This window comes from Aulostomus chinensis, chromosome 4 (assembly GCF_037954235.1).
Source record: "Aulostomus chinensis isolate RoL2024-O1b breed Wild chromosome 4, RoL_Achi_v1.0, whole genome shotgun sequence".
Taxonomy (NCBI): domain Eukaryota; kingdom Metazoa; phylum Chordata; class Actinopteri; order Syngnathiformes; family Aulostomidae; genus Aulostomus; species Aulostomus chinensis.
This window is the reverse complement of record NC_141323.1, coordinates 11,953,437-11,980,984: the sequence shown is the minus strand read 5'-3', so window position 1 is coordinate 11,980,984 and position 27,548 is coordinate 11,953,437. Positions and strand designations below refer to the sequence as shown.

Here is a 27,548-nt window from a genome sequence, read left to right as displayed (position 1 = left end):
CCCTCGGCGGCAGCGAGTGTGTGATGGAGGGATGAAGAGTAAACGGCAGAACCGGCTCTGGTCGGTGAATCGTGAGAAGGTCAAATGTTTATTTGTCCTCTCAAATGTGTGTTTACAAAATGGGACAATCGGTGTGTCTCCACACAGCACGGGTAAATATTGGCTGACGGGCAGTAAGGCAGTACCTGCAACCCTCAGTGACAAGCTGCTGAAAGTAAAGAGGAGTTCAAGGGCTTTTTCCTTCATTTTTATTACCAAAAATGTAAAAACAGAATAACAGCATAGTTGGTGTTAAGGAAAGTATTGAGAATTCCTTCCAAAAACACTGACTTTGGTTTCATATTTACTTTCATATCAAAGGTAAAATCTGTGAGGAGAGAGGAGCACTCTTCACCCAGCAGGACCGCGGTGCTTCTCACTCCAGGCTACTGAGCTAATGCTACACGTGTTAGCATGTCCTTGTGTGGCTGTATGCTGCCCCCTGTTGGACTGAAGTGTGAAACATGAAGCTCCATCTTTATCAGCTACAGATTGTACCTTTGATGGTTCCTACGTCTGACGATCCACGCTAATTCACATTCATGGCAAGACTGAGCTCAGACGAGAGGACCGCCACCAGTTCTGTGTGTGTGTGTCACCAGAACCAGGAGGAACAACACTGTAGTTGATGAGTTCTGTGCTGTAAGAATCTCTCAGGTGAACAGAGAAGCAGCTCCAGGTCCCTGTGCCTGGTGTTGATGCTAAGCTAAGCCTCCTGGCTCCATCGTAAGCACAGACATGAACGTGGTGAGGTGAGTCATCTGACTCAGCCAGCTGGTGTCCCTCCACGCCGTCAGACCAGTTCCCCACCCTTCACACACGTCTTCACCTCCTCTGCTGGTGTTCAGCCATCAACCAACATTCAGCCTGGGGTTTTCTCTTGTCCTTGTTCCTCTGAGGGAACAGACAATTCTGGACAGCTGGAGCCTCCACTCTGACCAGCTGACCACCACTGGAGGAGGTTTCTGACACTTGAATGAAGGGAGGGCAAAGTTAACGTACCACTAACAGCCTTCAGCCATGGAAGGAACAGCTGGGAAGTAATTTGAATACAGAGAAACTCCAATAGTAAAATAAAAGCAGAAAGACCTACATGAATACAATAAAACCTTCAGTTCATGCATTATACTTCAATAAATATGGTTTTTGGCTGATGAAGACGAGACACTGGAGGGGCAGAGGTCACTGCACCAGCTGGTTGGCGGGCTGGAGGAGGGGTCAGAGGGGTCGACACGCCTCACAAAGCCTCAACCGCACTAGGAGGTGTCGGCCGGTTCAATCACGTCTCCCCCTGGTGGGCAGATGGAGATCTCCCTGAAAAACTCCTCCTCCTTCAGCATGCTCTGACAAACACAGACGACAAGAATGGACTTGATCGGTTAAAGGCCCTAAAAGCAAAGTTGTTTGACGGAGGACGGATGAGTCTCACCGTCAAGTTGTTGATGCCCTCAGAAAACGCTCCGATCTGGCGAACCGTCCCTTCAGAGTCCTCCATCTGGCGAACAGAGCATCAGACGTGAAGCCAAACTGATTCATCTGCCCTGAGCTGGAGTTGAAGTGGATTCCGGCCCTACCTGGTCCAGGTGGTCCTCGTAGACGCGGAGGCCCAGCTGGAAGCTGCTGCTTTTGGGCATTTCGATGTTCATGGGGCAGACGTACTCCTCGCCGTCATCCTGGCGCTTCTTTCTGAGTGTGCCGAAGCCGCCAAATGAAAGACGTCTGGGCTGGAAGAGTCGTGACACACAGAGTGGATGCAGGAATGTTCAGTTCCTGTTCGGGTTCACGTTCTCACAAACAGGTGTCTGGGTCCAGCACGTAGGAGGAGCCGGCTACACCTGCTTGAAGCTGACAGCGAAACGATCCACGAATGTCCGTTTACAAACTCCAGACTAAATCACCCGAAACTGCCTTGTAGTTTGTTTGTGGCTCACCAAACGTCTGGATGGAATCAGACCATTGCCATCAGTGACTGTTAGCTACAAGCTAAATGAACGTTCTTGAAGCGATGAACGAGACCTCGAGACCCCACTTGTGAATATTTGAAAGACAAAATGCATTTCATGAGTGAAGTTTCATGTCTGAGCCCAAAGGAGGTGACAACTGAGTCCTGGAGCTGCACGGACGTCACCTTTACACCGCATTTCATTCAAATCCAGAAGCTTCTACTTAATCACCTGACATGACCGTCTCAGAGGAGGCAGCAAACACACACACACGCCTGCTGTAACTTCACGAGTCTGAGGAGGTTACCTTGACCTTGGCGGTTGCGGTGAGGATGGTGTAATCCGGGTTCTCCAGGCAGTCCTGCTTGAGTCGCTGGGCCTCGGCGCCGATGAGCAGGTGGAAGTGTGTGGCCAGGTGGCGTCTCAGCAGGGTTTTGTTGGGGGGGATGTTGAGCAGGAGGGCCAGAGCCTCCACGTTGAATCGGGGCTCCAGAACCTTCAGGGAACAAAGAAGTGACTACACATCACGGGGGGGGGGGGGGGGATCTGTACTGAGAACATCTTTGGTTCATATTCACTCATGTGATGCAGTCACATGGTGTGTGTTGTCACGGTCCAGGGCGGGACTCCGCCCCCGGAAGGGTCAGATTATCTATGAATGTTTCAGAGGACGGACAGACTCGTTCTACACAGTCCCTATCATCTCCAGTCGCCTGAAGCACATTCAGATATCACCAACGGGCTCGCCGGTGTTTCTAACTCCTATGATGATTGACTGTAACGTCGAAACACGTCCACCAAGTAACAGCTGACTTTACGTCATCCCTGATGGACCAGACGACCATCTGGAGCGCCGAGTGACAACAGAGCAGCTGACCGTGGACAAGAGGAGAGGACAGGGACGCCTCCTCTGCTTGTTAGACGATGTGGAAGTGAAGGGAATCTCACAGCACAGACGCAGCGCACTGACTAACACACGCCCTCATCTGAGCTCTCCCCCTGCCCCGCACCCCCTCACCATCAGTCCTCCATGGACGCCGCTGCCCCTCAGATTGGGCGCGTATTCAGCCAGATCCACAGAGCGCAGCCACTCCATCACCCGGTGGTTGGTCCACTGGGAGATTTCAGCAGGGGTGATGTTGTTCTGAGCAGAAATGAAAGAGTTGATGAAGCAGGCAGCACTGAGTAGCTTGAGAGGGTGATAATATTCTGTGTGATACCTCATCGGACGGTCGTCGCCGGAGACAGTTGGGGTCGTAGCAGTTGAGGCGTAAAACCTGAATGGCTCTCTTGATGCTGAGGTGATGGAGGACACTTCCCACCTTCAGAGACAGAAGGTCATCCTGGGAAACGAGTCAGAGTTACCACCAAGTGTCTGGGAGAATGATTTATTTAGTGGGTGGCTTCAGGTGGAACAGAAGAGAAGCAGAGGGGACACTCAAGCTCTCCAGAGGCGCCAGAGCAGCAGAAGGAGAGTTGCGAGCGCTCACCACCGTCATGTAGTGCAGCACGCGTCCGTCAACACGAGCCTCGTCAAAGTGGCTTTTGTACTGCGGGAGGCCGATGTCGTCCAGCCATCCTGGAACATGACATCATCACGGCTTTAATCTGACATTCGAACATCCGGGCGAGTCAGTGAAACTCTGTCGGAAGTGACGTCACACTCACGGGTCACCCAGTTGTGGTCCAGTTTGCCTTTGAGATCGTCCCGGTCCGAGCCGAGCGCCTGCAGGGCCAGCTGGAGCTTCTTCCTGTGGAGCGCCTGCTTCACGCCCAGCTCCTGATGAGGCCAACAGGGAGAAACGGTCAAACAGGAAGCGGCTCAAGTGTGAGGCCGTCGCTACGCTCCCTCCTACCTTCTCCAGATCGTGTTGTGACGCCTGCAGCAGCGTTTGTCCAGATTTAATCCAGCCCTGCCCTTGAGGAACGTATAAACCCAGACCCTGCTCGTGAAGCCACTCACACACTTCCTCTTTGCTCCACTGAGAGAAGGGGACGTCTACAGCACTTGGGGGGGGGGGGGCAGAGAAAGAGGAGTGACATCATTACTGGACAAATAAACCGCCAACAAGACACAGAAGAAAGTGTTCATGTTGACTCAGCAGCAGGAAACCTTGACCTGCTCTCATGACTGCTAATGTTTTAACACCAGTCGACATGTAGGACCAAGGGGGACCTGGTCACATGACCCAGTACACTTTAACAGACCAGAATGCAGGCGGACCAGCGTAGGTCACAGGAAGTGGAGAGGAGGAGCTTCTACAGGTTGCACCTCTAACGGAGAAGTATTTCGTTCACGTACTGGTGCTTCGGTTCTGGCGACCAGCCGAGCCGTGGGCCGGCTGTGGCTCGGACGCCGCCCCTCCTGAACTCCATCTCAGCTGCATCATCCAGGTTGAAGGAGGTAGAGTGACTTCTCTTTAGCCTGTAGGAGTGAAGATCAACGGCTCAAGAGGGAGGAGGAGGATGGTGATGAAGATGATGATGTCACCACTTCAAACGCAGACTCCTGCTTGTTACCTGCCGAAGAACTTCTTCAGGCCTTTGGACTTCTTCTTGGTTTCTGGCGAGGACGGCAGGAGAGTTCCATCTGCAGATTTCCGTGTGGGGGCGCCGGCCAGGTCCAGGTGGTCTGTTCCTTTCCGCTCCGACTCAGCTGGAAGATTGAATATCACATTTAGTCCGAACTCAGCACCACAAGGTTCTGGTTCCAGAATCAAGCAGCATCAAGCACCACAGGACAGCAGCTAGAAGAGGAACCGCTACAAGACGAGCTATGACAGGAAGCAGCGCTGGCGTGCGGAGACGCGTCCATCGACACGTCTCACCACTGGCAGCTCAGATAACCTCCACAACCACTAACATGAACTCCAGGTGTTTCACGTTGAGGACGAGGGACAACCGGATGCTTCGGTGTCACAAACATCCCAAACCACCGTCTAAATGTCCATGAAAAACTGTTTCCATGACAACCTCAGAGCAGCAATTCCCAAGTTTGGCATGTTTAGGCCTCTGCTGACACAAAACAGCCACAACTGGAGTTTTGGAATCAGCGCTTTAGAGAGAGATGATCTATCAATCAGTCATGTGATCATTGGTCATTAGATGGAGAGGTCGAATGGTCACATGACAGTGGCGTCCTGCGCATCCAGCTGCGTCACCCACAGCTGCAGGGCCACTGTGGTCGACTGTACCTACTAGCGCGGGTGTGCTGACGCTCCACGTGCGATCTTCTCAAGTTACAGCCGCAGTGAAAACACAGCAGTTAGTTACCATTGACAAGAGGAATAATCTGAAGTATAAATGTGCTGAATCCCACAGAGGGGAGCTCATTCTCACCCAGATTAGGAGAGCTGGCCGTCTGTTTGCCTCCCCGCAGCTTAAAGAAGCCGCGACCGAAGGAGGTACGGGCCTTCTTGGTGCCAAAACTGTCATCACTGCTGGAGTTTGGTTTGACAGGGGAAGACGAACCAGGTCTGGATTTGATTTTAGCCTGAGAGAGGAAAGAAAGACGCTCTGATGAAGACACAGCTCTAGAAATATAGTATCAGTATTCCACCACTAGGTGTCGGGCAAGGACAGTGAGCCTGAGTCGCTGAGCGGTTCAGTCACACGCAGCAGGTTTTAAAGTAATGCAGGTCTCACCTGCTCAGAGCTGCCTGACGGTGGGACACGGACAGAGCTGGAAGAACAACAAGAAACACATGCAGAGATGAGACAAGCCATTCTGAAGGATGACGGACCGTGAACGGTTCTCACTGAGGAAATGAAAAGCTGTTTGTCTTCCTCCATGATTGCAGTGTCTGCTTGTATGAATTGAAACTCTGTGTGCATAATTCAAAGTAGTAAGAAAGCCTGAACTGCAGCCATGAGACCAAATAAATCAATGGTGGACTGTAGGATAGCTGTACTAGACATGAGGCAACGAGAATGAGGGGCAGGCTAAGAGGCTAAATCTTGCATAAAATTAGCAACAACAAAAAAAAAAGACAAAAAAGGAAACAGGATTGCACTGAACTGAAACACGACTCAGGTTTTCAGAGCTCGTGTTATCGTGTGCTTTTGTTCTTCTGAGTTTTCCTTCCTATCAAGTGTGAGATGTAATTGTTGCAGCAGTGTGTTGTAACCATACAAGGTCTTTTAGCGCAGTCGCACCTCTCTGCTGCCTGTAACTGCCGCTCTCTGTCCAGCTCGTTCATCTCAGCCAGCACTGCTATACACGGACTGGACTGGGACAGAGCAGAGAGTTAAAACGTCATCAAAATGACCCATTTTCTCAACAACAAACCAACAAGTAATACACTAAAGAGCAGCTCTGAATTCCTGTTTAAGTGAAACCCCGAGCGGGAAGCTGATATTAATTTCTTTCTCTGAGGAAGTCTACAGTCTAGGGTTCATCCTGTGTGCAAACTGTTTGGACAGAGGTTGTGTTTACTTCGTCGGAGCTCCTTCCTGTCTCCCCCTCCAACGCCAGGGTGACCTGATCCACCTCCATGGCAACAGGAAGCGGGGGATCATCTGGGATATCGTCGTAGTCGTCTTCCTTCGACCTCTCTGAGAGGAGAGGTACAACAGTGGTGAGGGACGGGGTTTCACTGGAGGTCAGTTCACAGTCCAGCGGCGCAGCCAAATACAGTAGGAGTACAAAAGGCTGCAAAAACACCAGTTCCCATTACAGAGAAATGCTTCTGTTAAAAAAGAGGTCCCTCAAGTCCAGATCAACAGAGTTCTGCAGGAATGATGCGGGCCAACGTGGGAGTTCCCTCCTCCGGGGGATTATTACACTGCAGTTTGGATTAAAAAGCAGATGAGATGCAGTGGTTGGAAGTCTAAAGTTAACGTTCACGGCTGTAAATGAACACCAGACGGATGCACGACTTCCCCGTCACCAAGGCGCGCTTCTGAGCGTGATGACGTTTGAGACCCTCAACCAACTCGTTCAGCCACTTGTTGACAAGTGTTGTTTAACACCTTAAAAGCCTTGAAATTCATTTAATTTGTTTTCGGTTTGTTTGTTTTCTCTAATTTTCGTGTGAGGTATCTTCAGCTCGTGTGGCCCACACTCAGACATTTGACAGAAAACCAATTCAAAACCCCCAGAGTGTGAGATGAGGGACCCGCACGTCCAGCGAGACAGACTTGTCTCTGGGTTTGAGGACTCGTTCCTGCAGCACCAGCAAACACCGTGTTTTGCTTGAAGCTCCTCCAGTGTGTTTGTTATTCAGTGTTTCATCAAAAACATTGACGACTGTTCACCGACGCAGATGTGAAGATTTACACCATCATTTTACATCAGCTTTGACTCGCTGTCACTGGTGTCACAGTCAGCCATCGATCATGAGCCACATTATTGATCCTGAGACGCAGTCTGACCTTTGACCAGCTCCTGAACTTTCTTTGCGAGTGACGACTCCAACTCTTTAATCCTTCGCTCCTGTAGATAAACGCAGGGAAGGTCAGAGCGGCGCCTACTTTAGAAGGAGGGAGAGCAGCGGCGGGATGTCGGTACCTTCTCGTCGTTGGTCGACATCAACGAATCCAACACCATCTTCATCTTCAACATTTCTGTATCTGATGGGGGGGGAGATAAACAATAAAAACACGCTTCCAGTTTGTTCCTGTTGACGTCAAAAGAATTTACTACGGCGCTGAAGTAACAAGCTCAGACTAAATATTAAATAGATTACTTGAAGACGCTAAAGTGAGAGGCCATCTATTCTGTGTATACCGTATAAGAGCCAGGGTGGCCTCTCCCTGTGCCAGACTGAGGTTTATTTAACTACTTGGGTCGGACCCAGAACAAATAATCCACCCTGCTGAAAATCCTCCACTCACCTTAGGAAGCCCCAGTCACCACTTAGCGCAGTCACTTCTAAATAAATCATCTCCTAAGAGGGGGGCGGACCCAGTGATGATAATAGTCTTTATTTGTATACTTTTCTTGCTAAAGCTACAAGCTGCTTAACAACAAACAAGCGAAAAGAAGAAAAGAGTCGCCAGTAGAGCCAGTAAAATAATAAAATCACACGTCAAACTTCTCAGCACAAACAGGAAGGGCAAATAAACCAGGAGACTGTCTTGGCCATCTACCAGTTAAAAAAAACAAAACGGACACAACTCTTGAGGAATTCATCTCATTTGGCCGAGTTGTTCTTTGGTGCAAGCTGGCGTCGGCCATGTTGAATGTTGTCCAGACGGAGACAAGGACGAGATTTGGGAATAATCCAACAAGATGCCAGTCAGTCAGAAGTCAGAGGGCGTTTTTCCATCTCCCCTTTTTGTACTTTTACTCTTTGAAAAACGGCAACAAGCACTTCAAGAAAATGCCAAAGCGTTGTTTCAGCCAAACTGATGTTCTCATGTGATGATTCGAAATGCGCAAACAAACAAGCGGTCGCCGTTGTTAAAACTGAGCTTTAGCGAATACCCTCATCGGGCCGGGGTGTACATCAAGTGTATACGGGGTTCCTGTTCCCTTGAACTCAACAGCATTCCTCCAGCGGGCAGGCAGATAAAGGAGGTCAGAGGAGGAGGAGTAGAGTTCAGACATGTTTGGTACGGACCCACGCACAGATGAGGAGTCTCATGATAGTTTAGACAGTCTGAAATGTAAGACAGTGAATAATAATTACTGGGTGAAGCCGGCCGGGTGCTGCTGGAATGCCAGGGGCGTATTTTACTAATCCTCATCCATCCCTCTGTTTTATCAAGAGCTGGACTCGGTGAAATAGTCGTCCAGACATTTATCAAACCTGCTCCCACCTCTCTCTCCAGCCTCAGCTCCATGGGGGCCCTCCACCCTCAGCCTCCTCAGCTCCACCTCCCGCTCCTCCAGCTCCCGCTGCAGCAACTGCAGCTCCTCCTAGACAGGATAGACCGCAGGAAGTCAGCATTCCCAAATCTGTATCGGGGGAATCAGGCTTAAGAGGATAAATGGCACTGATTTAGACTTGGTAGATTTTTTTATTACAAATTCTCAGTGGCCAGACACAGATTACTAAGCATGAGAGAGTTATCCAACATAAACAGGAAGACGGTCTGGTGCGTGACAGCCTTCAACGTCCAGGATCTACAACGTAATCCGGGTCGCTCCAAGAGTCAATTACTATGTCACTGTGTTCTTTCCGGCAAAATCCGTCCATTAGTTACTAAAATGTCCTGCTAACAACAAGTTAAGCATCTGTTCATTTACTACCATCAAGTATTACTAGGAATGGGTTAGTAACTGGGTCAGTGAGCTACTTGGTTAGTTCCTTCAACTCTGTGTTCACTAGGTAACAAACACACTGTGGTTCTTAGACACGCCGTCTCTGTCCAAAGCTGCTGTTAAGAAAGATATGAAGCTTTATGACCAGAGAAATGCGAAATAAAAAGAAAAACATGCTCACTGTAAGTAAAACAACGGCCCCAAGCAACAGCATGACTGAACTGAGCACGTGGTGGAGCCAGTACAGGTGGAAGCACTTACGGCGAGTGTGGTGAAAGTCAGGAAAGCAGGTTTGTGCAGGTTTAGAAGATCTTAAGGGCCAGAAAGAAGAGGAGTGCAGGCTGGAGATTAAACCTTGTTCACCTCAGCTCCAGTGAACCGCTCAGTGTTCCGCTTTGGACGCTTGACACGTTAGCATGTCGCAGAAAGATGTTACATTCACAGCAGAGGAGGAGGAGGAGGAGCAGAGAAACGACATCACTGAAGTAGTCACAGGTTGTTGTTGTTGTTGTTTTTTTTAAAACCAGATCATGTTTCACCCAAAGCAGCGGTCAGCAACCGCTCGCACCTCCGAGAACCTTTTCGCCGTCAACCATGACCACAATATTTGTGTGCTGAGGGAAGTCCAGTCAGAAAACTAAAAACGCCGCCACGCCTGAGTCTCTAAAACCAGCCTGGCTTTTAAAACGCTTGTTTTTTGGATGGAGTTTAGATTTGATCAGCTCGTCAGTTCCACTGAATTCAAATGTGACCTTTATGTTGTGGGGGGGGGGGGGAGAGAACAAAAACAAAACCAACTATAAAATCCTTGTAATTTCAATAAAATATCCCAATTCTCACTGTGAATTTGTAGGTCTGGCTTTTCTCTGCTGAAACGTCAGGTGAACTCGAGTTGGAAAAGGTTGCTGACCGCTGCTCCAATGTAAACCACTGAGGTCTGCGTTAAGTGGGGAACCTTCAGAAGAAAACGGCGCACACTCACTTTGGTTGCCTTGAGTTTCTTCTCACACTGCACTCTTTCATTCTCAATGTCAGTCACCCTAAACCGCAGGTCCGTTATTTCCTGGTACAAGCCCTGGGGAGGAGGAAAGAACTCCCATTAAATTCAGAATGAAACCTGCAGCACCGGGGTGTGTGAGTGTGTGTGTGTGTGTGTGTGTGTGTGGGGGGGGGGGGTACAGGTTTCTGTTGTTTCTGCTTTGGGGGGGAGAACTAAAGCCAAAGGCAGAGAACTTTTCAGCCTGGCGTCCCTCAGGAACAAACCTGAGAAGCTCCTTTTTCACATGGAGACACATCCTGGACTCATTTACTGTGTTTTGGAAGTGAAATGTATTTTCTAAACTGTAAAGGAAACAGGACCACATGTCATGAGACAACATCGGCGACGCATCAGAAGGAATCAGACTCCAATATGGAGCTCTTTTCTATGATTTGTTTGTTTTGACTGTTTTTTTTTTTGTTTTTTTTTAAATCCGTTTGTAATTGTTTGCAGCTTTATGGACAAAACCCTCGGACCCTCCAGTTCCAGCCCCCCAGTGGTGGAACTCCCCCTTCTGGTGAGCTCAGACAGGCAAACTCAAGATTTTCAGTTAAATCTCTTCTTCAAACCCCTTTGTATCAGATGGATTTTCTTCATTGTTTTATTTCAAAACATTCAGCTTTTATCATATGTTCTTGTTTTTGTTCACTGTTATTATCTGTAAAAAAAAGGATTGTAACTTGTTTTTGGATTTAAAAGTTATTATTTTAAAGGTTTGCTGTTTGTGTTTTATAAAATCCATTTTTTCTTTTTTACAGAAAATGAATCTCTGCGTTCTGGACTGCTACAGATCCACGATTCAGTAACGGTTGCCTCCAGAAGAGAAACGTCCGTACGCTGTGACACTGAAGTACAGTGACCTTTGACCCACAATGGGTCATTCTGGTGTTAAAGTTTTAACAAACAGACCAATCAGAGCGATTGGATGAAAAACTTGATGGAGCTGAAATGGAAACAAAAACAAACGCTGGCAGGCGAATCGACTCTCCTGAAACATTTACGGTCTGGAAACACCTCATAATATTCTCCAAATATATGTTGCTGCGAGTGGACAGGGTGTATGGAAAAACTTTAACTTTCCCAGCCTTCTAGATGCTGGGGGGGGGCAGGAAGCTGCCGGGGTGTTTAGGGTTCTTTTGTAACCCTTTAAGTAGCTGAACCCAGCAAGCAGCAGCACATGACACATCTGAGTCGGCCCTCCGGCCAAGTGAGACGGACCTTAATGACTCTCAAACAATAACTGGGCAGCCGCCAGGAACCAGCGACACATCAAATACAACAGGTGCAACTCCAGTGTCCCTGATCCCAGGCTTGGAGGGGGTGAGGGGGTGGGGTCATGGTCAGGGGCCGTGGTCTACCTCATGGTCCCTATGATCTCTCTCCACAGCCGTCAGCTTCAGCTTCAGGCTGGACACCTCCGTCATCAACTCCAGCTTCTGAGTTTCCAGCGTCGACCGGTTCAGCAGCTCCTGTGGGACGCGACACACACTTGGTACAGATGCAGTCGTGTTCTGTGGTGAGTTCTAAAGAGAGACGGGTTGATGTTCTATTCATCTCGAGCCGTGGTGAACAATCCTAAGTCCTTGTGTCACATTGGGACACGTTTGTAAACGTGCTACGAACACAAAGCACGACAGACGCATTTACAAGAGGACACAAAAACATTTTAAAAATGATCTCATATTTCAACACAAAAACAATGATGCAGTTCAGGCACGATATGGGGACTTCCCGCTAGTGCTACCAGTGGCTAAGCTAGCACAGCTAACATTAATGCTAGAACTGGACTCCCTGGTCCTCTGACAGTTTCTGTGCGTACTCTTACCTTCTGAAGCAGCTCCTCAGTAGCATTTAGTTTCTCGCGATGTTGCTCCAGACAGTTGTCCAGGTCCCGGATCTTTTCACCTTGCACCTCCACCTGGTCTGTAAGAACACTCACCTGGAAAGCAGTGAGACATCTCCATTAACCAGGCTTGGTGAACTCAACAGCACTCAGAGGCTACATAGGTTCACCAAGGCCACACTGAAAAAAGTCTTACAGGTAAACAAATACACAAATTAGGACATCCTCTGAGAGTTTCAGTAGCTTTTTGACATGAAAGACACGTTTGTCTCTTTGGAAGGGGGCGGGGCTCCTGTACCTCTGAGGACCAATCAGACAGATGCACTAAATCCAATAGGAACTGTGAGGTTATTGTCAATCAAACCAGATTAACTGTTACACTCAAACAAAGCTTTGCTGCTTATTCAATATTGAATGTTTTGTTTATCAGGGAAAACTCAATTTTTAAAATCGAGTTACACCAAATTCTGAGTGATTCATAGCCTCGATCACCAGATAAGAGCTCGATAGAAGTGATGATGTCACAGAAGTGCCACCTTTTTTAGGGAGTAAATATCAACCCATGACATTAATCTGGTTTGAATACCATGAAGAGACTGAGAGTTATTAAGTTAAAGCCAAAAATGTTTATTTTGCCCTGTTTTCCTCAGCGCTGCATCCTTTCAGTGTGCAGAAAGAGCCAGCAATGGATATTTAGCTTGAGGCTAACGCCGCCCGGGGCCACCAACTACAAACCGCAGTAAAACTGTCCATTAATGTCCATTTAGAAACTCACAAACACATCGTCAAGTGTAGTCCACATCTTCTTTATCCAGCTGAATGCACAGAAATCCACGTTTTGGCTTTTTTTTGGGCTCAACACAAACTTTTAACACTTCCAGTAGGCTCACAATAGCACCGAGCGCGACGAGCTGGTGCCATCAGCTGATCAAACTCGCTCAGGCTTGTCCACAGTGGTGACGAGCTGGAAAAGTCTTTGTGAGCTCAAGTGAAGTAAAAGATACTTTTTGGGTGAAGTATCACCTTATATTTGTAGCAAATTGCAGGAAAAATAAAGGCTAATCGGAAACAAAATGGTAGAAAAGGTCAGGAAGCTGGCTCTTCACTACTCAAGTGCCCATTTCGACGTGATTGTTTCGCACTCACACACCTGAAGAATCAGACATTCTTTGTCACTCTCCAGTCGTGAGAGGCGTTCTTGGTAGACGGCTTCTGAGCTGTGGCCGTTAGTCTGAGATGACAAACAATGAGAGTTGATTAGAACGGCTGTAATATTTAAATAAAACTGTTATTACTTCAGAGACGAGTTCTCATGAATAAACAATAGAAGAGTGAGTGTGTGTGTGTGTGTGTGTGTGTGGGTGGGGGGCGGCCTTCAGCTGTCATGTTGAAATACAAGGGTCTCTCTGAGGAGCCAAAATGAAAACACACACCAGACTTCAGCAACAGGCGTTTTGTAACGGCACCGTTCACACAGATTTGGATCAATAAATTTCACTGACAGTTCCATGACGCTGAGGGAAGTTTTCATGGCCGTACACCCTGCGAAACATCTGCGTACGCAAGGAAAATAAGAATGGATCAACATGTCTGATGGAAATTTATGACAAGCGAGGTGGTTGTACTTTAAAATCCCATATTTATTTAAGTAAAATCAGATTAACTGATAGATTTTTGCAGATCTGTACTGAATCACAAACACAACAAAACACCTGTGTTTTTAAAGCAAATTTCCATGAATTTTCCAATCTTTTCTTGTCTTTATTGTGAGAAAAGTTCCGGGACCTTTTTCCTGATTTCCTGTTTGATTGTCACTCTTATTGTTAATTCATTCTATGGATTGTTATTCTATATTCTTTTAACTTTTTCCCTTTAAACAAAGTTTTTTTATGACTGTAAAAACATTTAAAAAAAACAGACAAACACGTAACAGGAAGATACAAAGTGCAGTTTTCCCCTCGGAGAACCACTCAAGATAGAGAAACACGTGAGGGCCGACGCTGCTCTCACATGCAGTTGATTTGAAAATTGAATCAAACACAAATTCTTCTCTCCGGTATCACAGATGGAGAGAGGAAACCATATGGGAAGACAAACAAAAGCTTCAGTCTGATTCAAATATTAGTTTGGATGATGGAAACTTTTCCCTGCGCGACGGACTCGGGTAGGAACTCCATCCCTCGCAACACACGTCACAACAGCACGTTTACATTAAACAGTCACGGTGAAGGCGAAGGAACACGAGATGCAAAGCAGATATTATTATTCGTACTATCCCACATTTTAAAACATGCAAAAGACATCAATCTTCCCCGTCACGACACAGAAATGCCAAAACATCAGTTATTCCCAAAACGTGCAGTAGGGTGATATTTTCCAGTCGCAGCACGAGGAATCTGATCAGCACCAAGCACGTCAGCAAAGAGTCCACGTGTTAGGATTCCATTTACAGACTCTCCTAAACTATCAAAACATATACACAGAGTAGATTATCCTCCGTTCAACAAACACACACGTCGGACCAAACATGGACAGCAAGGGGGTTGTTTTACCAGTCGTCCCTGCAGCCACTCTGCCAGCCCCTCTGCAGTGGAATCCGGGATCTGACACCTCAGGTTGTCCCTCTCCTCGTTGTCCATCAGCTCCAGCGCCGCCCGCAGGTCCTCCAGCAGGTGCAGAACCCGCAGCCCACCCAGGAAGGGTGAGGTGGGTGACTGGCAGTCAAACAGCCCGTTGGAGTAGTCCATGGCCTTGGAGCCTGTAGAGGGAGAGAGAAAATCCATCGTGGGATCCTTGAGATATCGTATTTAAGTGAGGGGACAATGACCTCAACCACCGAAATCTTCAGGTCATTAGAAGACATTCCCTCACGGCTTTCCTGAGATATCAACAAAATTGGCCCGATAATGCACGCGTCTGATGTAAGAGTGACCTTTGACCACAAAAAATCGTTTTGGTTCATCCTCATGAGCCTGATAGACGTTTGTGTGTCATTAACAGAAATTCCCTCCAGGCGTTTCAGTGATTTGTCAACAACAAGACCGGCAACCTCAAAACACAATGCTGTCGCCGCCGCTGAGGCATAAAAAGAGATGTTGAGAAATGACAAGAAGTCTTTCGGCCGCAGGATAATTCTCTCAGTAAAAATGGCAGGTTATGATTACATGGCAACACTTGGTATTAATTTGTTTGCGTGGTTAACCATAATAAGCAGCCAAAGCTGTCAATTTGTCTTCAACTTTTTGTTATTTCTTCTCTCCAGGCTTTTTTCTGCAGTTCTTGACACAAGACAGTTTCATCAAGGAGCAAGGCCAGAGACAGCATGTGAGCAGATCTCATCCCACGTCTTTGTCAACAATATGTGATGTAATTAGTGCTCTTTAATTGATAAAGTATTTAAACCAAGTTAATCTTCAAACTTTCCCAGTGGCTTTGAACCTCCAGTCATTTAGGCGCTCCTCTTTCCCTCTTACACTGAGCAGGCAAGCTTTTCTAAAACTGAGCAATACTACGAACTATATTTTGGGATTTTCTTGGGACGTAAAAGCAGCGGCGTGTTTGGTGAGCACGCTGCAGCCGTCCGTCAACGGTCTAAAACGTCAGCCGTGACAATCATGTCCAAAGGTAACAATGAGGGAGCCACATAAACAAACATCCACACCATCACGGCTTCCCCACACCAGTGAGGGAGTGTGTGTGTGTGTGGGGGGGGGGTTTGATGACTGGCTGCTGTTTCTGCGGAAACTGGGGGGGGGGGGGCGCGCGCGCTCTGGGATCGTCATGTGATCAGCTGCCTCGTTCCCATTGGAAAGGTCAACGCTATAATTACACACATCAGCGGAAAAGTGGGGACTCTGAAGCTGAAGTCTGCTCTGCTCGTCTGCAGCGGCACAAGTATACAGAAAGCAGCCAAAAGTTCCAAAGCATGGATTTGTACTCCACAAAGCTTGAATAATCATTAGTTTCCGTCACGGCGGAGACAATGGAAAGTTTGATTTCTCATGCAGGAATGCAGTGAAGTCAGAAGGAGACTGATCTCTCTAGCACTAGGGTTTCAGGAGGACTACATTAAACAGCAGGTAGGAGGGGAATGAGAAGGACACATTGTAATCTCGTGGACAATTCTCAGCGCACATTCTAATGGTTTCCAGATGTGGCTCAAGCCCACAGTGCGCCATGCCCACTTGAAAAAACTGCTGTGGTCCAAGTGTTACCTGCTATGATCCCATCCATTTGCTCCAGCGCCGCCGCCAACATCTCGCTGGCGTCAGACATCATCTTCTACTCGATGGTTCTGCAAGAAAAAAAAGAGAGGGCGAGAGAATGAGTGGTGGGGGAAAGAGGACGGAGACGGGAAGGAGGATCCATCAAAGACTAAGAGTTCTTGGAGGTTAGGAGTAACAGAGTTCTGGAAATCCAGCAACTGTACGGGGGGGGGGGGGAATCCTCCTAACGCTCCAACACACAGATATTTGAGACCGAAATGCTTGTGGAACCCCAGCAACTGAGGAGAGACCACCCGAATGTGACAGTTCACCTTCTCAACGCAGGTCATTTTCAGTTGGATTCAAAGCCAGACGGGACCAGGATCTAATACAGCTGTCACAGAAACTCAGACTTTGGGTGTTAAGAGGTTATTTTTGTCTCAGAGTGAAGCCCTGGATTCTCCAACATCCATATAAGCACTTACTGGTTAGTATATCAGTTAATGTCACAATGAAATTCTTTCAAAGCAAAAACAAAAAAACACCGAAACAGTTTCTGTCTTTGGATTCATGAGGATTTCCTTCTTACGTTTGTCCAGTGACCTTTCAACATCCCAAAAATACTCAAGACAAAGGAATACGTCAGCATTAGAAACACAGTCCAGACCATTAAAAAACAGACCATTCAATAGCAACTTGCACATGTGACCCACAGACTTTCTCGGTTCTGCATACATGAATGGTTCCTAAGGCCCGGACTTACTAAGAGAGCACAGGCTAAAGATAATGGTGTAAACAGCAACCATAAAAAGACAGAAAAGCACAGAAGTCACTGTTATTTTTCCATTTCAGTGGGAGTTTCTCTATGTCTTGCTGCCGTTTGCCGGGCATGTTTTTCTTCCCCTTAAACAAAATCCACGACTGTGACCCAATTTTCACATTACCGACAGAACCATGGGCATGCTAAACAGCTGCACCGCTAATTTGTATATCACTCAGGGTTTGGGAGGTAAATACGCTTAAGATTTTATCTGCGGAACAAATTGATCGGTGAAGAAAACAGGTGTCTGATGAATCACTGGTGAAAACAATGATTCTTTTTTATTGTGTTTCCCCTGAGCAGTGATTTGCCCCGACTCAAGTGCCAGCTTTAGGCTGTACCCAAATAGAAATCATGAAAATAATCATGCTGAGCTCTTTCTCTTCCTCTCTAAATGCATCAAATTAACACCAGACCATCTGTGTCTGCCCGAGAGACAAAAAACAAAGTCATCACTGGGACTTGTTAACCAAAAGGCCTCATTTCAGGCAATCAGGCAGTCACGGGTGCTCATGGGAAGGCTCCTCTCTGGAATAATGGCACTATTTTCCCAGGGGTCTGGGGACTTGTGGCATCGGCATGAATGGCATCCCAAACTTCCATAACAAAGTTGGGCTGCATCCCCATGACGACTGAATTTAAAACACTTATCACATGTCGCTCCTTCGCTTCCATTGACTGCTCGTCACTTCAAACAGGCTCTAGGGGGGCGGGACGTGTGTGGGGAGAAATGCCAGAACTAACATAAAGACAGAGCTCTGCTTGTTCTGAGGTCCCATGGTTGGGGGGGGACGGGACGGGACACGACGGGACTGCAGGGTTTACTTCATTTCCGCCCACTCTGGGGTCAGGGTGTCACACCCAGCAGGGTGAAAATGGGCAAAAAGAGAGTAATTTAAGGGGCGGCCTTAATATGAGGAGCAGGGGTGTGTGTGTGTGTGTGTGTGGGGGGGGGGGGGGGGGGGGCGGCTGTCAACACAAGGAGGCCTTGAGTATGGTGTTGCAATCAAAGAGCTTTCTTCCTTGTGCACGTTACTATATGTTAGCACTGGTCCATGTATCATTAACATTCATTACCAAGACGCGTCCACACAAGAGTCACACTGTGTCCTTTACAACCCCCCTGATGGCGTTTACATCAGCATAAGCAGAGGACTCACACCAGACGTACGGGACATCGACGACACGTCTCGTATGTTTTTGGTCTTTCGGCAGGTCCATTAGTCTTTTCTAATCACACACGCGGCTCTTTGCGCCTCATTGTTTACAGTCTGAGGTAAAAGATGTCAGATACCGGCAGGCTGCTTCAAAAGTTGCACTCAGGCATACATGCAGGTGAAATTAATTAAAAAAATCACTCATGAAAAGTTAAATTGTCAGACTTCAACCATTTTTATTCCCAACCTTGCATTTCGGGAGATGCCTTCCATCTGTTTCACACTCTACACAAACTGTTTACGTGGACACGAGCGACGTGATTGGTCAAAGCTACTCGAACAGAAAACAGAACCCAGAAGCTTGCCTGTCCCAACATTTACTCCCTTGCCTACAGATTCAGTATTTATATGCAGAATCTGTTTAAAGAGATTAGCTCTCTGCTAGCAAAGGTGGATGAATAACTCCATTGTGAGGCTCATCAGACTTTCCAAATGTTATCAGACCAAATAGGTCAAATTGTGATAGTGAACAGAGACATTTTGTGGGGTTGTGTGAGAGTAAAAACAAGTTTCCACTGCTTTACAGCCATGCCAGTACAAAGTTACAGAGAAAACACTTGAAGTTTCTAGAGAAGGAGACAGGACAGGAGTTTTGGTGTGTAAATATTCTGATGTTTTTGACATATCAGGGGATAAATGAACAATAAAAACTGAAAACGTTTAATTTCACGGCATCTTAAAAGCAGAAACAACTTTATGAGAATGTCATAAAATACCTCAAATCCAAATTTAAGTCAACCTGCTTTCCAAATGACCTCCTTGGAGGATTGAGGGTGGAGGAGAGCCACAAACACGCATGGCTCTACTCATGTTTGCCTCAGCAGGTATTTTGCAGTGTGATGGAAAACCATCAGCGCCTCTCGCCGGGGTGGAAGCCGTATTTTGTCAGCTGCTTGTTTTCACCCCCGTGGGAGAAACCTAAAGCCCTCTCTCTTCCAGAAAAATGTTTAGCTGAGAATCCAAATATTTTTTCTCCCCCCATGAACACTGAAAACAACAAATTACATGAACAGGGGGACGTCTCAACAATCCAGCTGAGTCCAATAGTCCGCGTGTAACAACGGGGGTAGAGACAAATGGTATGAAAACATTTTAAGATCAAACAAATCAGAGTTTGCTTAATTCATTTTTGTTGGAGCTGCTTTTCATCTCCTCTGTCTGTCTTCTAATAAAAGCTGATTTACATTCAGGGATTTGAGGTTTATAAAAAAAAAAATGAAGTCACATTCAGAAAGCAGCTTCTTAACCGTTCGCATACGACTTCTAATTTAGGGCTGATTACTTCTGAGAAAGAATCAGAGCAGAAATTACATGAACGGTCACGAGGCAGAAAATGATATAAAACTTGAAATTGCCCCTGATGCAGAAAAATAGAAGCTTTCAAATGCAACGCTGAGACGTTATCCACTTCCTCTGACATCCGATCTCACACAGCAATATCACGGCTAGTGGTCACCAAACACTGATCCTAATCATCTGGCTCTTATTGACATTGTTGCACACGGAGAAACACAAGACGACAAGCAGTCAAGTAGAGACAACTGTGACGGAAACAGTGAGGCACGGCTCCGTTTGTTTGTTTCTCCAGAGACGAAACACAGCCAAGTCTGCACAATCACGGCTGATTTTCATCGTTTTCAAATCGCCGAGGCAAACTTTCAGCCATTTTGCGTTTAAGTCCTCAGGACGGGACTCGCAAATGTGGAGGGAGAAAAAAAAAAAAAATTCATGTCCAGTTACGAGAGTCTGTTGCAAAAATATCAAAACTGGAAGCCTCGTCACAGCCTGCGCAGTAACTCCAAGTCCCTGAGATGTTTTGAGACAAAAAGAGTGACTAATCTTTCTAAAAATGTACTTGGGTCTTCCTCGACCCACAGCTCCTCTCCACTGAGAACCTTGGTGAAAATCAGCGTTATAGTTTGTCATTCTGCTGACAGCCAAACGGTACCAAACACATGACCTCCTGGACCTCCTAGGTCATGACACAGGTATGACATGAGACTCCTGTAGGCTGCTGTTGGAACTGGTGTGGCACAGACAACAGAACACAGCAGGTTCTGTGTCACTGATATTCTGTCCTCTACAGCACTGGGAATTCTGGCCACCAGTGAGCGTCCACCGCTCCTTCAACGTGTGGAAGCGCCAGTAATGATGAGTGATAACATCTTGGCGTAGGAGTGAACACGTCCCACATTCCTGAGCAGGTCCACTCTTACAAAATCTAAACTTTAGTGCCTGGTACCGACACCCCACCCACCCACTGCCCCCGGGGAGCCTCTTCCCTCCACCCTTCAAATACAATCATGTGAGGACTCTACACAGTTGGAAGTGGCATTGTTAGGCACTGAAAAGGAAAACAACCACCGATGAACAGTGAGTATGTTTTTGTGAGCCCACGTCTGGTACACGTTACTCCTCTGTGACGTATTGTTCCATCAGTGTCCACTTCTAAAGGGCAAGACGCAGACTTCTTTAAATGGATCCATATGGGCTCAGCTCAACCCCATCCTTTCTTTACTCTTCTGCTTCTGTGCTGGACAGTTGAGCTCTACAGTGTAGCATTCTGTAGCGCAAGAAACTGAAAATCAGTCACTGGCCACCGCGACTGAATCATAGCTCATTTGTGCGTTCCGTATTAACACGTTTAAAGACACAATTCTGAGCCATGAAAACAGCCTTTTCTAACAAAGACAAACTGTACAAGGTTGCAGTCAGAGTTGGCAATGATCAAATTAAGTTCAGTGGGGTATTACGACATTGATCGCTGATTACTGTAAACATGGCTACAGCTTAATCACGCTATGACGTCCCGCTTCTGCCACACGTGCAGCAGTCAAACTGCTTTACGACGGATGCTCCAGCTTCCGGCGAGTGTTACAAACCACAACACTCAAAACATAGCGCAGTCACAACAGGACAGAAATGGTTTCAGGTCAAATTCTGGAAGGAAACTCCAACGTAGAATGTAGGGATGTAATCTGGGTCCTGCGTCGCGGGTTGGACTTTGCGCTGTTGCATGTAAACAGGAACGTGCGTGTGTTCTATAAGCTACCACGTAAACATAGCCTGTGTAAATGGACTCATTTTATACCTCAAAGTGCTTCATGGCGTTGCTGCAATCACACAGTCACCGGGGTGGCGGGAATCGACCTGCAACTCTTCAAGTTCTTGGAAGCTTTTGTCCAGCTGAACCCTAAGAGCAGATGAACCTAGAAACTCTCTTTCATGAAATGTGTTGACACCGGGGGAAACAAAAGTTCAAACTAACCATGTTGTTTCCTTGCATATCCTACACTCTGCTTCAGGTTTAACCACAAATTAAAATACGTTTAACACGGCGAAACTACATTGTCCACTTCCGTCTGACAGCTTCTGGTTGGCGAGCCTCGGCCTCCTGCCAGGTACCGAGAACCAAATGTTCATATTACAAAGACGAGAACAAAACCCAGTTAAAGTGTCAGCTCCTTCAAACTCAACTCTTTCCCGACCGTGACATTTTAATCGCCTCATGTTGTGAATACGGCTGGTTTGAGGCTCGACGCTCTGACAGCAAGTCTGCTTGTGTAAAACCACATAATGGGGGACAACTGCTTTATGGCTCCGTTCCCAACAATACGATCAAACCAGCTTGTTAAAAAGGCATCAGTGCCATTGACCCCGATGTTTCATAGACAGACGTATCATTCAGGGAATCGCTGTTGACTTGTCTAACGCTGACGGGACATTTTAACTTCAACCAGATGGCGGGGAAAACATACAGAGGGGGATGGACAATGCTTCTGAAAAGAAAATAGGCTGAGATTATTTACCCCTGCACCGAGTGGTTGGTCTCAAACACACAAAAACACGCCTCCACTGGTGCCTCCATCACTCATGCTCTAGTGACCCAGTTCCAGCTGTGGTGCAGATGTGTATTTTAGAATTCAGCTGGCCGAAGTAGTAGCACAGTACAGGCAGAGTTAAAATTGTAGACGGAGTCACTTTGAGTGTGGCAGCACAGCCAAGCCTCTGCGAGCTGAGGTTCCGTCTGAGGCTTTTAATGCTGTTCAGTACAAGTAATAAAGAAGCTGCTTTCGATGGGTTTTCATAATTTGCTATTCTGGGGTGACAAATTAAAGGAAAAACCAAAAGCGTCACCACAAGTCTGTTGGAAGGATGGAATGCTGCTCCTCCAAAAGATGTTCCCTCGCTTCAATGTTCTGACAGCGGTGCTGGATATGCTGAGGCGTTACTAAGATGTAAATTCAGTCACAGTTTCTGAACCTTCACGACTGAGGCAAAGCGAACGTTGCGTTCACAATGGCGCTCTTGTGTTTTGATGGAATGGGAGAAAGAGAGACGTAAGAAAGATAAAACCAAGTCACTTTGGTTCAAGACGTTTGAGGAGGAGCAACAAGCAAGCAAACAAGAGGTTCTAAATTGCGATTAAATGTAATCACAATCTCAATATGGAACAAGGAAATATGGGCAATGCGATGATGTCAGATCTCAGAGCGGCGGGAGGAAGCCGACAGTTTATTTTAAAACAAAAGCCACAAATCTTCACACTGGAGATGCTGGGGGGGGGGGCACCCCACAAGTTTAGAATTCTAGGTTGAAGAATGACTCAAACTACTTAAAAACAAGAAGTAATAAATCAAGTATCTACTAACTTTGTCAGGTTTAGTGTCCCTGGAATAACAGCAGTGGAGCAGCAAGACATGAGGAGATAACGTGGATGTCCAGAGGGACGTGGACTCGTGGAAGCAGTCCCGTGTGAAAGCCAACCTGCAGTCAAACACCATGCCTTTGTTTACACGTCCCCCCCGAGAGACGGACCGCTGGACTTTCAGCCTGCGCTGGTCTGAGGTCAGACAGCGACAACAGACGTTAAACAAGCGCTTTATATCTCTGCAGCCGTCACATTAAGACACTGCACAAGAAACTCTTTGTGTCTCTGGCACTCACATGGTAGCTCTGCCACACTGATCCCATGTCATTACAGTTTTTTCCACGTGGCCTCAACTACATCAGGCAGAAATCACATGGGGGGGGGGGTGATGGAAGAAGTGAGTAAGGGAGCACAGTAAGCTTAGAAAAACCAGCTTTCATTGCTTTTGTTATCAGAGTGGTAGCAGAGCAGCAGCTTCCCTTACTAGGTATAAAATCGGACTCCTAATTAGAGCGGAACAGTGGAGCTGCTGCTGCAAACGCAGAAGATAGCAAAGCACAACTTCAGCCTCAAAGAGCCACTGGTCCTTCAATCAGGGCTGGCCACTAAAGATCGGGACATTTCTGAGCCAACGCCTCCGTACGGTGAAACAGAGGTGACTTATTGGTTCTATACGCTACATCTTTCAGGGTGAAGTACGACTTAAAATGTGATGTCTTCTGCTGGATAAAACCATAAACAGGGTTGGAGCATGGACATCCCCACACTCAGGAAGATCCTCGCTTCATCCTGTCAGGAAGCCTTTCCTGGCACATTCAGGAGAAATGTCTTCCTCCCAGTAATCCCAGCACAACGAAAAGCACTGGAGAAAAAAAAAGAAAAAGGCACCCAACCTCCCAGCGCAACTGGTCAGAGATGACCTTGAGCGGTTCAGACATAAAATTCAGCCTTTAATTATGCTCATATGACTGAATGCTTCAAATGAAGTTAAGATTTTAATTAAATCTCAAAAGCATGTCAACGTCTCCATACATCATGTGACTTAAAAGTGTCACCCCTCCTTTTTAAGAAACGCTCCACAGCAGGAATGCCAGGAATGCCGGCGAGGTCACGGCGATAGAAGGACCCCTGTCAATTTTCTGGACGAGCGGTGTCAATAAACAAGTGGAAATCCCGTTAGAGGCCCGTCAGGTTTGCTGCTAATAAAAACCAGCCTGGATTTAATTTCATCACCTGAAAGGCAAACATACCTGCAGCCTGAATTACAGATTCAGCTCTGGTCAGTCCAACAATCATAGAGCAAAAATGTGTTTTATGAAGTTATCGCTGTATCAGATACAGCTGGCGTGTGTGTGAAATATTTGACTGTGGCAGCATGATGTCAGCATAAAAATCCTTTGTCCCGCTTTCCAGCCTCGGAGCCCGCACGTCATCAGACAGATTGCGAGCAGGTCACACAGCGCCTCAGGAGGACGTTCTGGCTGAACAACTGAATATAGTCCAGAGATTTATCCGCACAAAGGCGGCATACGTCTGTGAGAGAAGTGGACGCTGGAGCAGGAGCAAAGCCGTCTTTGTGTTGTTCCTGGGAGGCTGACTGCACCTGACTGGAGGTGGGATCATGTGTAATAAACATGTGATGCTCCAATCAACATGTCAAGTCTGATTAAATGTGTATTTAAGCATGTGATGCATCAAAAAAACTTTGTGTTTTTGTGTGAGCAGGGTTCCTATGAGTTCCCCCCCCCCCCCCCCCATACATTTTAGCAGACCATAACTTCTTCAGGCGTGCCCATGTTTTCAAGATCGTATGAGCCCTGTGTCGGCGTTGATAGGTGTTTCGTCTCCTCTGAGCCATACAGAATTAAAATTAAAACAAACACCAACAGAAAAACATGGAGAAAAATCGCTCTCCGACACAGACTACATGCATACTTTGATCGAGCTGGGATGCATAACAGTGCTGAAAAACAGATGTGGCCATTGTAAATGGGAAAAAGTTGCAGTTTTCATTCGTTCCCACCACACCAGGAACAGACCACAATTCCGATTCACTTCCTGAGAAGACAACCAAACCTGCTGAGCTCGTCAGAACAACTCCGATATATTAAGAACTTACAAATATCTGCAAGCAACGATATTACCGTGCAGCCCTGAAGGTGTTTTTTTTTTCTTTTTCAGGTCATTGAGAAATTAAAGAGCAGCTATAGCCGCCGTTGATGGAGCAAATACGGAACATGCTTCTAATTGAAATGCCGAGGGTATATTGGCTGCAGTACATGGCCAACTTAATGATGAATAACAATAAACAAGGACAGGCTGTAAATATGATAAGTAACGGCACAGACAGAAAACTCTTAAGTGACATAATTAAAACTAATATTACTTTTGCAATATGAGCGAAACCCCCTGTTTGGACCTGGGAGCTAAAACTAAACTAGAGTTAGCGGGAAATTAGCATACTTCTGTCGGGTTTTAACACTTTAAGCTAGCGCGGTGAACTTAGCTTTAACCCGCAAAACAAACAGAGGGTTTTTTTTTTGTTTTTTGTTTTTGTTTTTTTGGAGAAAACTTACAGTTTTCGAGGGAAAACGAGGCAGAAGGGCTCCCGCAGTCTCTGGTGGCCGTCCTCCGAACACTTTCAGATGGTTTTCAGCGCGGCTTCATTGTCGGCGTTCTCCTCCCCATTGAGTTTCACTGAGAAGTGAAGTTTTCATCCCGGCTTGAGGGAAGAACGTAGCGGCGTCAAGCTGCGCGGACTCAGTCAGGGACCCGGAGGAAGCTGTCTTTAAGTGGCTTCAAAATAAAAGTTCACATTCAAAATGGAGTAAGTATTTCTTCAGATGCCACGTAACTTCATTAAGCACGAGGAAGGAAAGTTTGAAGAGAAAAGCATGTATTATTGTTGGTTTTATCGGGGATTGGCCAAAATGCCAGGATAATCAGTAACAACTGGAGACGTGCCTTATTTTGAAAATATTTAACGGAAGTTTTGTTTAATATTAATTTGACTTGACGCCCGCATGCGTACAAAACACTGGCGGCCTCTCCGGCAAATTATAAACCTATTAAACGGTCTAATGTAGGCAAATTGCTCCCATCTCTATTTACAGACGCTTGAAACACCAGAAATAAGCGGAATACAGTATGAAAGAGGAGTTTTCAGCAGAGTTTGTTTTCAATTCCTCCACTGGTTCTTGATAGAAAACAAGCTTTGTGTATCAGAAACCAAAAGTTAAAGGTTGGAAAAGTCAGAAAAATACACAAGGACACATCATCAGAGTATCAACGTCACCCTGAAATCACCTGTATGCTAACTATGATGACGTTTCAAGGTCCTGCAGTAAAGGAAACACAGACGATTAATTTATTTGAATTTAAGATATTTTGGAAATAGTCACGATGGCGTGACCTCTGCTCATCTCAGCAGAAGAGTTCACTCATAATCAGTTTATCAGCTTTATATAAGTTTGTCTGTCGTTGTTGTCATATTACACTTTTTTACCCCGCTAGCCTACACTGATGTCATTAATGCTGCAGAATGTGATTTTCATCTGTGACTCTTAAGTGTTTACGCCACCCTTGAAGACTCACTGGAACAAAAACGCACGACACGCCTGAGTCGTCTTTGCAACATTTATAAACATCCTAAAAAAAAAACAATAGATTCATGTGAATATCATCGTACGGAAGCGAGCACAGAGTTTGGCTTGGGAGTACATCCACTTGTCTGTAAGTCAGTCACAGCTCATGACTTCTCAGCTGCTGGAGGCTGAGGTGAGGTCGAGCTAGCAGGGATGAATCAACCAGCAGGGGGCGTCAGAGGAGCTTTTATAATCGATGGAGGCCATCCAGACCTTTATGGAGGAGCCTTGACGTTGGCAACTAACACAAAGTACATTAGAAAACACCACAGACAGCACAAACAGAGAGAGAGAGAGCACCCGTGAGAGGAGATGGTGTTGGACCAAAGAAAGGTGACACGCGGGGAGAAAAGGGAGACAATGGTGCCTTTGGTGCAGTGTGACGACTGTGACGCTGAGATTAAACCACACACCCCGCTAGATTTAGGGAATATTGCTGGCCGCACTTGTGATATCTCTGCTCCGAAATAAAAAAATTCTGTGTGATACAAAAAGGCCTTGGGGGCATCAGGGTTGTATCGCTCATCTAAACGACTAGTCCACAACAACAGTGTGTGTGTGTGTGTGTGTGTGTGTGTGTGTGTGTGTGTGTGTGTGTGTGTGTGTGTGTGTGTGTGTGTGTGTGTGTGTGGTCAACTCGTGGGATTAGAAGCAGAGCAAATCCTGGCTACTTTTTCATATTTCCAAAACATTTTGACACCCGAGGGCATGTGAGGGAGTCTTGGAGTTCCATTTTGGCTACAAGTGAGTGGAGATGATTAAAAAAACATATTTTCCAGGAGTTTTTTTGTGTTGTAGCTTTACAAAAAAAAAAAAAAAAGTGAGAGAAATGCTGTTTTTTGCTCTGTGTGTGTGTGTGTGTGTGGTCTGTCAGAGTCAGAGCATTTTAATACGCTACATTTTGGGAAGTCCCCCCTTCATCTATAAAATCAGCAGAGCA

At 46.5% G+C, this 27,548-nt stretch overlaps 1 protein-coding gene and 2 long non-coding RNA genes across 3 annotated transcripts; 2 read left to right on the top strand and 1 right to left on the bottom strand.

The window, feature by feature from the left end:
• Positions 1–231: 231 nt before the first annotated feature.
• Positions 232–25,695, bottom strand: ppfibp1a (PPFIA binding protein 1a). Its single transcript, XM_086201825.1, has 25 exons — positions 25,541–25,695; positions 16,286–16,365; positions 14,624–14,829; positions 13,222–13,302; positions 12,054–12,167; positions 11,587–11,697; positions 10,172–10,264; positions 8,745–8,844; positions 7,492–7,553; positions 7,356–7,416; positions 6,418–6,536; positions 6,138–6,211; positions 5,628–5,664; positions 5,322–5,475; positions 4,503–4,638; positions 4,285–4,407; positions 3,839–3,989; positions 3,651–3,762; positions 3,473–3,561; positions 3,203–3,325; positions 3,001–3,126; positions 2,290–2,478; positions 1,614–1,763; positions 1,469–1,534; positions 232–1,382 (listed from the first exon to the last, which is right to left on the bottom strand). The coding sequence occupies exons 2-25, from the start codon at positions 16,347–16,349 to the stop codon at positions 1,296–1,298; spliced, it is 2,628 nt and encodes an 875-aa protein (XP_086057951.1). The 5' UTR covers positions 16,350–16,365; positions 25,541–25,695; the 3' UTR covers positions 232–1,295.
• On the top strand, positions 4,016–11,524 carry LOC147262704 (uncharacterized). Its single transcript, XR_015112462.1, has 3 exons — positions 4,016–6,583; positions 10,682–10,745; positions 10,987–11,524. It is a non-coding gene; the product is annotated as an uncharacterized LOC147262704 (long non-coding RNA).
• LOC147262703 (uncharacterized) lies at positions 11,588–15,407 on the top strand. The gene is made up of 3 exons (XR_015112463.1): positions 11,588–11,744; positions 14,137–14,235; positions 15,334–15,407. It is a non-coding gene; the product is annotated as an uncharacterized LOC147262703 (long non-coding RNA).
• Positions 25,696–27,548: the final 1,853 nt, after the last annotated feature.